We start from the raw sequence: 14619 nt of genomic DNA, 5'->3' as shown, positions 1-14619 counted from the left end.
TCAGATAGTTCGAATTGGTTAAAACTCTTTCAACTCGATACAACGGTAACCATATCTGCAATGATTTGCTTCCAAAGTCTGACTGATGAGAAAGTTTTGGGTTGAGTACAAGACAGTAACTGTGTTCCTACAAAGGATTTGCGTACGCTTTTTCATCATAGTACTTTCGGAACTTGTGATAAGCTTCCACTAGTTTGCATTTGTTTTGTGAAAATAATATTTGCATGGCATCTTGCAGCTCTGTCACAAAATCGCAATTTGGATCCATTAGTTGAATGTTTTTATTATTAAATCGGATGTCAAGTGGTTTGATGGGCTTTCGTCCAGGAAAAATAGCAGTTGGTGTGCAGCCTATTGACGAGTAATCTGATGTGTTATGAATGAATGTGGCTAATGGTACGTAGAGATGCCAGTTTGACCATTGTTCATCTGTGTTTAACTTTAAAATCCTTTTTAGTGCTGCATTTGATCTTTCCACAACCCCTACAGTTTGAGCGTGTTTTAATGTAGCATGTTTTAGCTTGATTTCTAACAATTTGCAAAGTTCATGCATTAATTCAGACACGAAATTTTTTCCGAGATCTGAAACAATCGTATGTGGAATGCAACTATGTGTGAAGAAAATTGTTGCTAATTCAGTTGCAGTTGCTACCTTTTGTGCACTTGCTCTTGTTAGTGGTTTTGCAAATAAATATTTAGAAAACACATCAATGCCTGTTAACGCGTACTTGTAAACTGGTGACTTAAATGGTCCCACGAGATCGATTTGCATCATATCTCCAGGAAAGGACTGCAGAGATGAAACTGGCTGGAGAAAAGTTCTAAGTGCTCTGTTTGAAATTGCTTTTGTTTGAATACATGTAAGACAGTTTTTTATCATCGTGATCAAATATTCTGTGAAGCCAGGAAAGTAAAATCTTTTTCTGAACTCTTGCACTGTTTTTGCCCACATGTCCTGCTAGCTTTGAATTATGCAGCCTATAAACTACTTCTCTCCATAGATGTTTTGGGAGACAAAATTGTAGAGTTTTGATTTTTCCTGTGTCGTCGAAAAATTTTCTGAAGAGAACTCTGTTTTGAAGTACCAACCTATTAAATTGCTTTCCATACTTTTTCAGTTGAAACGATGCATAGGTTAGATCTTCAACTCGTTCCCGAGTTTGCCATGAAATTACTCTTTTTATTGTCTCATCCTTTTGTTGTTCGTCTTTCAAACTTAAATGATCGGTTCTTTCCACAAGGTCGATCAAATGATCTTTTGGGTCTAACATCAAAATTTCATTTATTTGACAAGTTTTGTTTATTAGGCGTATTAGTCCATGAACTTCATCATCGCTCGCATTGTTCAAAGATCTGTGATTTTCTATTTGTTCTAAAATGTCACTGCTGAGTCCACTTTGTTTTAAATTGGTGATTGTGTTTTCATCAATTGCAGATATTTGCTGATCAAACATTTTTGTCAATATTGTCAACTGAGCTTAGCGACGCATCCGGTGTTTCAGATATTGATTCTATTTCAATCTCACGTACTGGAATTCTATCTGTCAATTTTAACTGCAAGGTTGTCGACAGATCACTTTGTATACTAGATAAAAAATCAGCTGCGTAGTTTGCACGACCTGGTATATGAGCAATTACCAAGGTATATGACAATAGCCGGTCCGAGCAATTCCAAAGCGATGGTGGAATAGTTTTTGCTTGGAAAAATTGAGCTAAGCTTTTGTTATCTGTAAGAACGATAACTGATTTTTCTGTTCCCCAAATAAAATGAGAGAAATGATCTAGAGCAAAATATAGTCCAGGAAACTCCTTATAATAAACTGAAAATTTTAATTGTGATGCATTAAATAGTCTGGAGCCAAAAGCAACCGGGGCATAACTTTTCTTTTGTTTGTTTTGAGTTTTGATGTAATCTTCAATCATAAGAACAAAACCAGTTCCATAGTACTGTAGACCAGGTTTCGCTAAGCGTAATGTCAGGCTAGTTGCTTTCACCAAACCAATTTTCAAAATTTCAAGATTTTTTTCATGTCTTTCAGTTATCATCTGTTGTTGGTCTTTTCGTAGTAATTCATAGAAAGGCATCAGTTTTTGAGCTAGGTTTGGAATAAAGTCACGCCAAAATTGAAGGAATCCTACCAGACGCTTTACTTGTTTGACTGTTTGAGGCATTTTCAAGTTTTTAAGGAATTTTTTCTATTTTTGAATTTTCAGTTGATACTCCATCGGGTGTGATGTACTTTCCAAGGAATTTGATTTTGTGTGTGCCAATTTTGCATTTAACGGGAGATAGTTTCAATCCTGATCTCCTTATGCACTCAAAAATTTTTCTTAGGTTTGGTATGAGCTCATCGAAGTTTTTCACGGCACTGCCTATGTCATCCATGTACTGCGTACAAAAGTTAGCTGCTAAGCATGGATCTAAATAGTGGTGAATGAAGGCACTAAATCCTGTCATTGATTTGCTTAGACCTTGAGCTAGACATTTATAGGCATAAGTACGAGAGGCAAAGTTAAATGCCAATAATTGAACTGAGCGATCATCTGCCATTTGTACACAATGGTATGCTTGTGAGTAATCAAATTTGTTTATCAGTGTTTTGCCAGCAAAATGGTTTGATGCATCACTCATATTTGAAATTGGAAAATTACTATTTATGTAATCATTTCTTAATAGATGGTTTATACGCCTTAAGTCAATTAAAATTTGCAATCTACCAGATTCCTTTCGTTGAGCAAATATTGGACTACTGTATTTTGAATGTGACAAGGTTGTTATTAAATTATAATAATGCTTTAAAGCAAGTTCAACAAGAAGTTCATCACGCAAATAAATGGGCGTTTGTGAACTTTGGCCGTAAACAGGAAGTTCATGTTCTGATGTCAACTTTATCTTGAGTTCGGTGTTAAAACCAACATCAAATCGATGTTTCGCAAATATGTCTGAAAATTCCACTAATAACTTCTCAACTTGCAATTTTTGGTCCTTTTCAAGGAAGGAATTTTCCCAGGAGAATCGTTGAAGGAAATGTGCTCTCTATTCACTGCTTGCTTTAGGATCAATTTTTTCTAACAATTGAAAATTTTGGATTTGATCAAGAATTTCGCGTTCAAGTGGGGACAACATTTCAGGGTTAGGACAGGTTTCAGGAGTTGGAAACCATAGTTTTTCGTATTCTGGTTTTGGACGTTCATTCGATTGATTGAAATTTTTATCCTGAATCTATTGATTTAGTTCAGCTTCTATGTTTTCGTGATCTCTCCTTTTCGCAAGAGCTAAAAGCTGCGGATCAATTTGAATCAGTTTTTCAGCTTGAGTTGGGTTGAGAATTTCAAAACTCGCTTCTATTGTATTGTATGAAACAGTGATTTGATGATCCGTAGGGTTAACGGCTGAAATATAAATTTTCCCGTTTCGTCAACTGTACTCAATGATGATGAGAGAACTATTTCTGTACTCTCTTCAAACTTTTTGTTAGGAATAACTACACCACTACAGTTAGTAAGGCTTAGGTCATTTTGATCAGGAATGTAGCACTCAATTATTGACTGCGTTTTTGCTTTCAAAACTTGTTTTTTATATGCAAAAACAGATAATTTTTTCAGGTTTTTCAAAATTTTCCGGGTTTTGTTTTTCGGCTCTATTTCATTTAGATGATACGTCATGTTGGGCATTTTAATCAGATTGTTTGACGCGCTTCTATCAATAGAGTGCTTTCGAAAAAAGGAGTTGCCCAGTATAATGTTATTCATTTTTAGCAAAATAAGGAATGAACCATTGAAATGATGATCTCCTAAACTAAATTCTATTCTAGCTTGTTGGATAACTCTAACTGGTGCCCCTGAGGCAAGTTTAACAGTTGTGTAATCAGGATTTTCAAATTCAACTTTTATCTGCTTGTTTTCAAGATCATCTAACAGACTTTTAGGAATCGCATTTGCGCAAGAGTCAGTATCAATGAGAGCTCTTCTTTTGTAATTTTTGCCAAAATCTAACTTAATGTAGCTCAAGACATCTCCTTCGAGAGGTATAACTCAGCGTCTTCACCTTGATTTTCCTCTACAGTTAATTGTTCATTAATGAAATTTTTTCTAGATTCTAAACATGAATTTTCTAAGCTATTACAATGATAATTGGACTTTTGCGGAACTTGTGGCTTTAATAGTTTTTTGGCGCTTTTTGAAATGGGAAAATACTTCCGCTTCGACGTCTACCTCCTCTTCCTTGTGAACATTGACTTGCAAGATGATTAGGATAACCACACTTATAGCAAAACACCTGTGCATACTGTGTTGTAACAATATGGTTTTGATGTTCGGGTGGAGTAATTTGTATGGAGGGTTGTGATTCAGCCTGCGCGTTATAGTTTTGACTGTTTTCGTCACTCTGAAACTGTGCTGGGACAAATTGTTGTGTAGGGTAGTTATTCTGATAATTATAGCTTCCTTGTCCTTTATAATTTTTACCTCGATAGTTATATCTTCCTCTATATTCTCGATTTCCTCTGTATCTACCTCTTGAACCTCTGTTATTATATGAGCTACCTGAACCTGAACTCTGTTGCTCTCTTACTTGTATCTGCTCCTCAAACTGCTTTGTTAAGGCATTTACTTTGTTTTCCATCGACTCCTGAGTTTGTGTTAGCTTTGAGAGTGCTGTAACTAGGTTTTCAGAAATGGTGCTGCTCATTTCGCTGAAAACTCCCTCTCCATAATCGTCAATTTTACAGAGATTATGAATAGTTAGCTGTTTTTGAGCTAATAGACATAAGTCTTCAACAGTTGTAGTTTCAGGTTGTTCTAGCAACTTGGCTCTGAGCCAACTCGGCATAAGTATCTCTAAGTAGCGCTTAATTTGATGCTCACGTTCTCTTTGTGCAAAAAGTAAGTTTTGTGCATTCTCGGCATTCGCTGCTTCTATTCGATCTCTCTCATCATCTGCATCAAGTGCTGGATCGGCTGGAGGAACAACAGCTGGTGTTGGATCCGGATACGCTCTCAGCGCCATATTTTGCAAGGTAACTAAGAAATTCTCAGGTGTGTCAGTTTTAATATCAAACTTGATGCTTTCAAGCTTAATGACAAGTAATTCTTGTAATTGAGGATTACAAAAATGATTCCTCAGTGCTGTTAAGCTTAAGTCCAAATCTGCTCTCGTTGCTGCATCTAAAGTCTGAAAATATCTAAGTGCTGCGTCTTTCAAATGTAAAGATAAGAAGTTGGCTTGCTGTCCTGTGTCAATTGCTGCGACGCCTATAATGCTTCTTAGCAGTCTCTCAAACTCATGAAAACTTTCTTTCTCATTTCCGCCATAAGCTTTGAGACTAATGTTCGGTTGTGCCATTCTTAAGTTTTAGAATTTTTGAAGGAGGTTCAGATAAAATTTACGTAAGTATTTCGGCAGCTACAAGTGATTAACTCTAAAAACGTTAAGTTGCAATTGATGATAAGATGAACTAGAAAATGAGCAAAATTCTAAGACTTCAATTTAAAATTCCTCATTCATCGCGCTCCATTCAAAATGATTTCAGTTAAAATTGATATCAAATTCATAATGGTTGTTTGATTGAGCGTTCATCAAATATAAGGCATTTTAAAATTTACTGCAGAAAATTTGAAAGTTTTAACTAACCCATTAATGATGTGCAGAAAATTGGGTGATTTCGTCTTTTGTTTGATGGGCGGGATAGTAGGTTAAGTTGTCTTCTAAGTGCTGACTTGTCGAACAGGTTCTGCCGGCGATTTGTTTTTCAGCTCTTCTTCGTCTATGTGCTTCGGATGGAAAACAGCTCCATGTCATCAATAAAACGATCAAGTTCGTGAAGGTGAGATTGTCTTTCCGTTTTCTGGCACCAACTAACGTATTTAATAAAATTAATATTGTTGCATGCTTACGTGTTTTTGCACCCCTTAAAACATTTTATTAAGGTTTCAGGATCTTCGAGCGGATCTTCAGAGCTGGGCGACAATCTTCTTCAATCTACTGTTAAATCTATTATAAGTAAATTTTCCAATGCTTTAATTCAACTGATTATAAAGAAACAATTTTCTCGAGTGATGATGAGGCTTATTAAACAAATATTAGAACTTTAAGTCAATATTGAGTTATTTTCACAAGTTTGTTAAATTCCAATCGATAATCAAAAGTTTGTTCAAGGTCTAACGACATGACTATGACAGATTGGAATTCTATAACCGTTTTTGATCTAGAGGGGTTTCAAACAAACACAAAAATACAGAATAATTTTTGTGCTTGATTGACCCCTTAATGCGAATGCCCGATTTTGATGTTTCTTTGACTGATTGAAGAGACATGAATCTTGAATATATATTTTTGGGACATACAGTTAAAACGAATAAGCATTTATAGATAGAGAATAGACAAACACACATATTTGATACCAATACTCTGTCGATATTATAAGGAGATGCATACAAATAGAGGAACGAGATAGAGACAAACGAAGAAGGCAAGGATACGAAAAGATCATAACTAGACAAATTAGTAAATCATCGAATTAGTAATGATAATTTTCAATACTCATTATCACTCACTAACACGAACGGCTCCAAAATTACAAAATATCTTCTCAATCATGCTAAATACAAAAACACCAAGAAACTTTTTTAAAATACCAGCGACCCCCCCCCCCCCACTCCCCTCCTTATCCACTATGGCACACTGTCGTCGTATTGCATCTGAATATATATTTGTTCTTAGAAAAAAATTGAAAATATGAGCATGATTTGGAGAAAAATATTTTGGCTAAAAGACGAAAATATTCTGAAATAGAAATAGGTGAAATAAGGATAAGAAATGAATAAAATAGCAACGATGAAAAGATATGGATCAAAGTATGTATACTGTTATTATTCCACAACACTTTCCCCATAAATGGTGGAAAATTTATCATATCTGCCACGGTTTATACTACACAAATTAAAGAATTTCCTTATAAGGAAAGTTTCCACAAAGGATTTTCAAACATCATAACCAGTCAATAGTTTTTATAAAACACAAAAGACATAAGCAATGTCGTTTCAAACCAAAAATATAAAAATGGTTTAAAAAGTAAAACAACAAAGCCATTTAGTTTTAGATTGTGACACGAAAGTTTTGTAAAGGAATTGCTGCGATGATCATACATGAACAAACAAATTAGCCTTGAACGAGATCCAAAATAACCCAAAATGTTTGGGTCGGATAAATCTGAAAGCATAATGGGCGCAACGGGCAACAATATATCGAGCGATAAATCATGAGTGTATGAAAATATATAAAAATATAAACGCGATGAGTCTAAAAAACAGAAAGCTGCTTAAATGTATGCAGTGTTCTGTTTGCTTATAAACAACAACAACATCCACTTTGTTGGGAAGAGAAGCAATGTAGGAAGCAGGATCTATGATGGAAAAGTAAATAAGCGCAAGAGAAGAACTCAAATGATGAGGTGGTATGCTAAGCTACAACTGAGCTACAATTTAAGGTACGGAGTTTGGGTCCAAAAACTTTTTCTGAGAAAATGGGGCGGGTAGACAAATAAGTTTTGAGGGTTTTATCCTTTTTGCTCCAATTTTCCCGATCGTATGATATGGATAAAAACTGGTCTTTAATACTTTTTAAAAAATATATATTTTTTTAAAATAGTTGAATTCTATTTTTGAGCAAGGTTACTAACTTTCCTGTTATAGATTTGACACAGTTTATTGATAGTCAGCTGTTTCAAATGTAAAGAACCCATTCCTGTATTGTTTTTCTCTCCCCATTCCCCACTAAGTCCTAAATAGTATCAGGTTTTTGGACCCTTTCGTTCAAGATAGGCACGAAAAGCATGATGGACGATAACAGAAGCCAACACAAACAACACAAGCCAAATATAGTTATAACTAAGTAACTAGACTAGTTATAATATAATTTATAAAAACGACACTAACTGCCTTGTCTATTGCTACAGTAAGATAAGAACGGGCAAGCAAGAAGAAATGAATGAAAAATCAGATAAACTGTTGATTGATATTTTGCTCAAAATTTTCTTTTAAATATTCAAAGATCAGATTAACTTTCAATGCAACATCAGAAAAAAATGCGGAAATTTTTAACCTTTAGTTCTGAGAGATGAAATAAGCCGCAAAATTATTGTGCCAGAATCATTGATTGCCCTTACTAAAAAAATCTTAGATTTTGAAAAGAAAATCAAAATTATTTATAAAATAGTGTTAGAAACATATTCATTAGTTTTGGAAAGTTTAAAAACTGTAAATTTCGCAGAATAACCAACAGTTTAACGGCCCTTCCATTCACATAGTTATACAAGCAATAAAGCAAAAAAAAGTTTTAATGCTGAAGTTTAGTCATAAACTCCACTGAAGCCCAAAATCTCGTCATTTGAGCTCTGAATGATGAGTGAAATGATTTGCAGCTTAAGTTTGTTCTTAATTGACTGATTTCTGATAGATTTGATCTCGGCCGCTATGTAGGCTCCGAAAGATTCGTCTGCCCCACACTGTTTAAATTCCTCAGTTTTGTTTCTAGCCTCGTTAACTTGCAAATTGACAGTGGAATTTTTAGGAATATGTAGAGTCGAACTACTGTTTGGTGTGACCATATCATGCATATTGGCGAACTTCTGGCGTTTACGTGGGGGGACCATACTGCGCAGGCTATTCGAGCTCTGATTGGTCGATCCGGCAAGGGGCAGTGACGTGGCGTTTGTTGATTGGCTGCTCGAGTTCATCTGAGGAGCGACTACGGATCTGCTTTTGTTGGCCTCTGGGATGATTGCACAGGTAGGTTTGCTACTTTGTGAAAGGGATTTGGAGGGGGAGGAAAGATCGGCGGATGTGGTGGAATTAGAGGAGGAATTGGCGGAGTTTGATTCCATCTTAATGGCGGCGGAGGATGGTGAAATACTACTGCTGCTGCTGGAGTTGTTTGGAATCTAAAGATGAAATACAAACATCGACATAAATGACACCACAAAAAACTCAGCGAGTGAAATGCCATCGCAAATACTGAAAGAGTATAAAGCTTAAATTATCTATTGATTGCAAATTGTAACAAGAATCCATTGTAATTTGATTGTACCAAACTTGGTTTAAGAGCATTACTAAACTATTTTTACATGCATTTTTGCACACGTTCAGTTTGCAATTATGCCAAACAACTTCTACAACTTTCGGAACCTCAACTAAATACCTATTGAAAAATGAACAAATAAACTGAGTAATTAATGGAGAGAAGTAAAAGCAGTTAAATACTCACAGGCAGTGACAATGAGTTTGATGAAGTATTTGGAAATGTCTGTTGAGGATAAGCTGTGACCGGACTGATAGGGATATGATTGGCTGATCCATGGTACATGATGGTCGGCACGCGTGATGTCACGTGATCACTTCCTCCTAGAGATCCCGAGGACGCGTCCACTCCATTCAGAAGCACCGGATGCAGCTTGGTTACTGAGGAACCCCCACTAAGGAACGAACCGTTTGGAGTCCGTCCCGAATCCCCGTAACTCCTCGACATCGTCAAGACATCATCACTTCCAGTCGTCGATATGCTTAGCGGGATACCGTTGGGAATCCTGGCAGGACTTGTCATGTGAGAACTAGACAAGGTAGAGCGCTCCTCAGCAAGTTTTGAAACCAAGTCCGAACTTAGAAGCGGTGGAATCAAAGCGGATAATTCCGAAGCGCTCAATCCACTTAGAGATGAGCGTCCCGGAGAGGACATTTGGTGTCCATTTACAAGCGAACCAGGATATGATGATGGACTACTTCCATTCAACAGCGAGGGGTTCCCCAAGTTGGCCAGGGTCAAAGCGGCGTTCTGATGGTTTTTGAGGAGGTCCAGACCTGAAGGGGGATCTGGACACGCGAGGACTGCGTTGGAAGGGCCCGATGATGTTGTTGGGGTATGTTGTGTAGGTGGAGGTTGTTGTGCAATCGGAGGAATGGCTACAGTGGCCGAAGAGGAATGGTTTGTTTGTGCATCCTCGGAGGACTGAAAATCAATTTTTTCATCAAAGCAGGCTGCAAAGGTTATGGCTTCTTTCTGACAATCATGATTAAGACCATGTCTGCACAAAACAAGCCTCAAATAGAGAAACATTGCCAGAAGAAATAGACCGACAAAAAACGGACAAAACAATCCGAAATATCATCAAACAGGGGATTTGGATTGGAGATTTTAGTTGGATTTTAGTTGAACTTACTTACAAAAAAAGCAAATTCTCACGATTACTTTTAGTAATTCACAAGGAGCAATACTACTTTGCTTGGGAATGCTGTTTGATAATGTTTTGTCTAGGACTGCGTTTCTTTCACCATTAAGACAGCTGATCATAGTGTCGTGATTTGTTGTCAAAGTGACCTCTAAGAAGTGCCTGCCTGGCTGGGTGACAGACTGACCTTTGGTGTGATGGATCTCTGGTTACGTCTGATGTCGACTGACTCTGCCAGGAATGACAGCCTGTCGTAGTATTTGAATCTGCTCGTGTCTGCTGCGGTCACCTCCCCTCCCCTTCCGCCACCCCCATTCTCTGCAGTCATCTTCATCAGTCTGTTTCGCTCCTGTAATCATAAACAACCAAACAATTAATTCAAATCATTAATAACCTAACAGCAGTTATTTTGATTATAATGGCTATTTATGCCAAATCCATACAAAAGCACTCCTTTGTTAAAACAGACTTCAAAGAGGAAATATTATGAGCCGTCACATGGTGTTAAATTTAAAAAAATAGGTAAATTAAAGAAAATTTTCCAGGTGTGGTCTACTGGGAAGGAGTCCACAAGGCTGGCAATTTAAACGCACAAGTTCAAAAATGCTAAAAGTCTGAAGTGCCAGAACTTGTGCGTTTTAATGCGTTTAAATTGCCAGCCTTGTGGACTCCTTCCCAGTATACCACACCCGAAAAATTTTCCTTAATGCCAGAATGTCCTATAAACACAGGCAGAAGTTGCCTTCTATAAGCTTTCGGCATTTTCAAATCTTACAAGTTGCGTGAAGTAAGCCAAGCTACATGACTGCAGAAAAAACATTGAATTTTCAGCTACGCTGTTCTCGATAACCGGCAGAAGTTCTCGGTGACTTCAAGCAGAGTCACATAACCTACACTTATTCAAGTTCTAATCGATCTATTTGAAAGCGCTGACCAGTCTAATATATAGACGTTTCTATTGATTATATTGCATCACAGTTTCGATCAGTGTAAATTTCACATCTGCAGATTAACAATCCAAACATTTTGGGTAGCTTTGTGAGCTTGCAATTTAAAATTAACATTGACACATGTCAGTTTAAGCAAACAAACGATTGGATTAATATTTTAAAAGTTTGTTTTCAGTTGTTTTGCTTGTGTGATATGGATGACCTCATTATAGTCACATTCAGAAAAGAGGTCACCTAGAGGGTCAAAAACAAAACAGAGCAAAAATTCTACCAAAAAAAACTTAGAAACCAAGTCTTTAGGAAAAAATAGATAAGATTTTCATTTAAAACAAATAGGATAAGAACTTCTACCTTAGACCACATCCGGTCAAAAAAAACTTGAAGGAAACATTACGATGGAAAAAATGTTCATATTCCAACTAAATCAAAAACTGTAATTTTAGTTTCTCGGAATTCAGCGAATAACATTGACATTGCGTTGTTCTAACATCTAAAACCAATAATTATAGATTTCAATTATATACAAACTTACTCCGACTTTAGCAGAAACCACTTCATTCTGGTTAATTTGGAGTGACTGATCTAACGCTTGTTCCTTACCACCAACTCGCTTTAAGCAACCAGTTACAATTGGAGCCATTTATTACACTAACGTCCAAAGTTATCACAATTTTTAAATCAAATTTATTCGAACAATTTCTAACGGCAGATAAACCTATAAATGCGTCATAGTTTGATCAATGCCAAATGCTGCGAGATACAACCACGTTGTCAAATTAAATATACGATTATTTAAAAACGAAACAAACCAAACTGAAAAAATGAAAATTGAAGATTTTAAAATTTATCTTTGGCAATACTGAGCTTGCACGGACTGAGAAATGACAATAAAAAATTAATTTTAAATTGCAACCAATTTTGATGTAAAATTCATTTACATCTGATGCTGAGATGAATAAATAATACATAGAAATACAAGGAAAAGCATATATTTTCAATGTAGTTCTAACGTCTGTTTGGAATACGATTAGCCAGCCACCTGTGACAAAGAGAATACAAATGTGATTCCAAAATATGATTCCATTTCTCAATAACTTCAAAGTGAAAAGGCCGACACCGGCACAAATTGAAGTTGGCAAAATTCCCAGAACACGCAACACGCAATCGTTGAACAAACAATTTCAAATTAATTGCGTAAGAAACTTCACGCTTTTTTCCTCCACCGAATGTCAGTGAATAGATTCTGAGATCAATTTTTAAAGTGTTTTTTGCATGCAAAAACTTCAAAAAATCTTTTACGATGTAATATATTTCCACAAAATATACTACGAGCAATGTGCCTTGGATCCCTCTTAAAACAGTCAATGAAAAAACGATAAAATATCGAAAGAAATTAAAAATAAATAAATTTTTCATCAATCAATTCAAGAGCAACATAATTCATGGAAAAGAAGATTCCTGAAAAACTTGTTGTAACTACATTGTCTTTTCTATTATTTATGGTAATCATTCTTCGTTTTTGTCTTTTGAGATCCTTAGAAGAATGTTATGAATCGAAGCCTTTGATCAAAGATCCCTGTGTTTATTTAGATACTTGCACAATAAACTACATGTATGGTTACTACGAACTAAAACCTAGAGGGAAAAACTTTTCATGAATCGGTATAAGGTATTTGTCTCAATCTTTATTGGTGAGTCTAACGCGCTTTTTGAATGTTATCACAAAAATTTTATTGCGATCGAGATTTTATCTATGCGAGGTGAAGCTTAAGTGTTCAACACCCTCAAGAAGGCAGTAAAATTGTTTAGTTATGTATTTAATGAGCTCCTATTGTAATCACAACAGTTCCATTTCGACAGAGTTGTTTCTTGACACTTCTAATAATTAGCCCAACAACATCGGCCATTCTTTAACCTTGTATTATATTCAAAACAACAATATTAGGCCACTGCTTGAGACTTCCCTAGTATTTATAGGGCGTTAGCACTTTACCTCATCCATAACTTTTTCAACTGTTATTGCTGCATCGTGGGTTGCTTTAATACATAAATTCGGACTCCTCTAAAATCGACGCTTTTTGTTCCGACCCCCACTTTAGTGGGGAGGAGGAACTATATACTCAACTGGGTTTTTTTTGTTCAGTCAATTTTGGCCGATCGATATATTCATCGTAGAGAATTGTGAGTGGTATCATTGAAAAGACCGTCCAGCGTAGAATACGGAATAAAAAAAAGATTTTTTCGATTTTCGTTTTTTACAGGGAGTTATCGAGGTTTAAAGTTTTGTGAACAGTCGACTGTTTTTGTTCACATTTTCAGTAATTTTTGCTAAAATTTGGCACAAATTCGCTAATATAGTTCAAAATAAATTAAAATTTTTAACGGCAGAGTGTTGTTGTTACCATTAGAGATAAAACAGCGTTGCTGAATTGTTTGATTGAAGTTTTTTATGGATAAAATTTTCGATAAATTTTTCAAAATTCAAACTTTTTTCATCAAAAATGGCAAAAAATATGCCTTTTTGGTCCACTTCGTTAAAGTTTGCCAGACTTAGTGACCTAGAAACGTTGACACAGACACCCTAATTTCAAAAATAGCACTAGCCAATATTGCGACAATATCATGGATTCTTAGAACCAGAGACTTTTTGGTTTTTATTTTGATGCTGCCTTTTTTCAAAGTAATTTGCTTTTGTTTTTTTAGTGTTAAATACTGACATAATTTTTACTCACGGCACCGTTAATGACAGCTCTAATTTACGTGAATTGGAGGCCGAATGTAGATATAGTTTGTTTTCAGAGAACCAAAGGGTTTTTATGGCTTTGAGGAAGAGTTTAAGTAAAATTTAACTGAATTCTTGTCTTTTGCCTTCAATTTTTTTGGCATTCTCATTTTTAAATTTAACCACTAAGATCAAAAATTCTTCCTCAAGAGGCGCAAGTGAACCTTTTCTATTCATTCGGTTGTTACCTAATGTCTCTTATGTTATTGAATGTATTTGTTTTAAGGAAATTTCTGTGATTTTTTGAACTTGTCAATTTTTTATATTATTTTAGTCAACATTTTGTTTATTCTCAGTAAGTACAGCTCAATCTCCGTATAGAATACAAAATAATTTTGTGGTTGATTGTTTTAACAGAAGCTTTTGTTGCTTTTGGTACTACCAGTTTTCATACAAAATTTTCTAATTTTTGTGCATAATTTCCCATTTTTGCTGTTGTTTTTTATTGTAAATTGTAATATTATTTAACAATCTAACTGAAAAAACCTTTACAACATTTGAAATTGAACATATTTTTTGTTTTCATAACATATGGTTTGAAGGGCTGCGACACCGTTCTCTTGCAGAAATTGGTAGAGTTTTATATTTTTGCTCTTTATTTGTTGTTAGTTTTTGTTGTCATATGCTAAATATTGTGTAATTAAAGGTCTCAGTGGCCAACTATAGA

General features: G+C 35.6%; 1 protein-coding gene across 7 annotated transcripts in view; it reads right to left on the bottom strand.

Moving 5' to 3' along the window:
- Positions 1 to 8182: 8182 nt before the first annotated feature.
- Positions 8183 to 14619, bottom strand: part of LOC142336308 (uncharacterized) — a 32425-nt gene continuing 25988 nt past the window's right edge. For all 7 annotated transcript variants that reach the window (XM_075385038.1, XM_075385043.1, XM_075385039.1 and 4 more), the window contains exons 4-6: positions 10408 to 10569; positions 9263 to 10000; positions 8183 to 8939 (exon numbers count right to left, since the gene is read on the bottom strand). In XM_075385038.1, coding sequence (XP_075241153.1) covers positions 8349 to 8939; positions 9263 to 10000; positions 10408 to 10569 — 1491 coding nt within the window. In that variant the 3' untranslated portion in view covers positions 8183 to 8348. The remainder of the gene's footprint in view (positions 8940 to 9262; positions 10001 to 10407; positions 10570 to 14619) is intronic.

Source organism: Convolutriloba macropyga, chromosome 3 (assembly GCF_964194025.1).
Source record: "Convolutriloba macropyga chromosome 3, txConMacr16.3, whole genome shotgun sequence".
In the NCBI taxonomy this organism is placed as follows: domain Eukaryota; kingdom Metazoa; phylum Xenacoelomorpha; order Acoela; family Convolutidae; genus Convolutriloba; species Convolutriloba macropyga.
The sequence above is the reverse complement of the archived record's forward strand: the minus strand, read 5'-3'. Positions and strand labels throughout refer to the sequence as shown.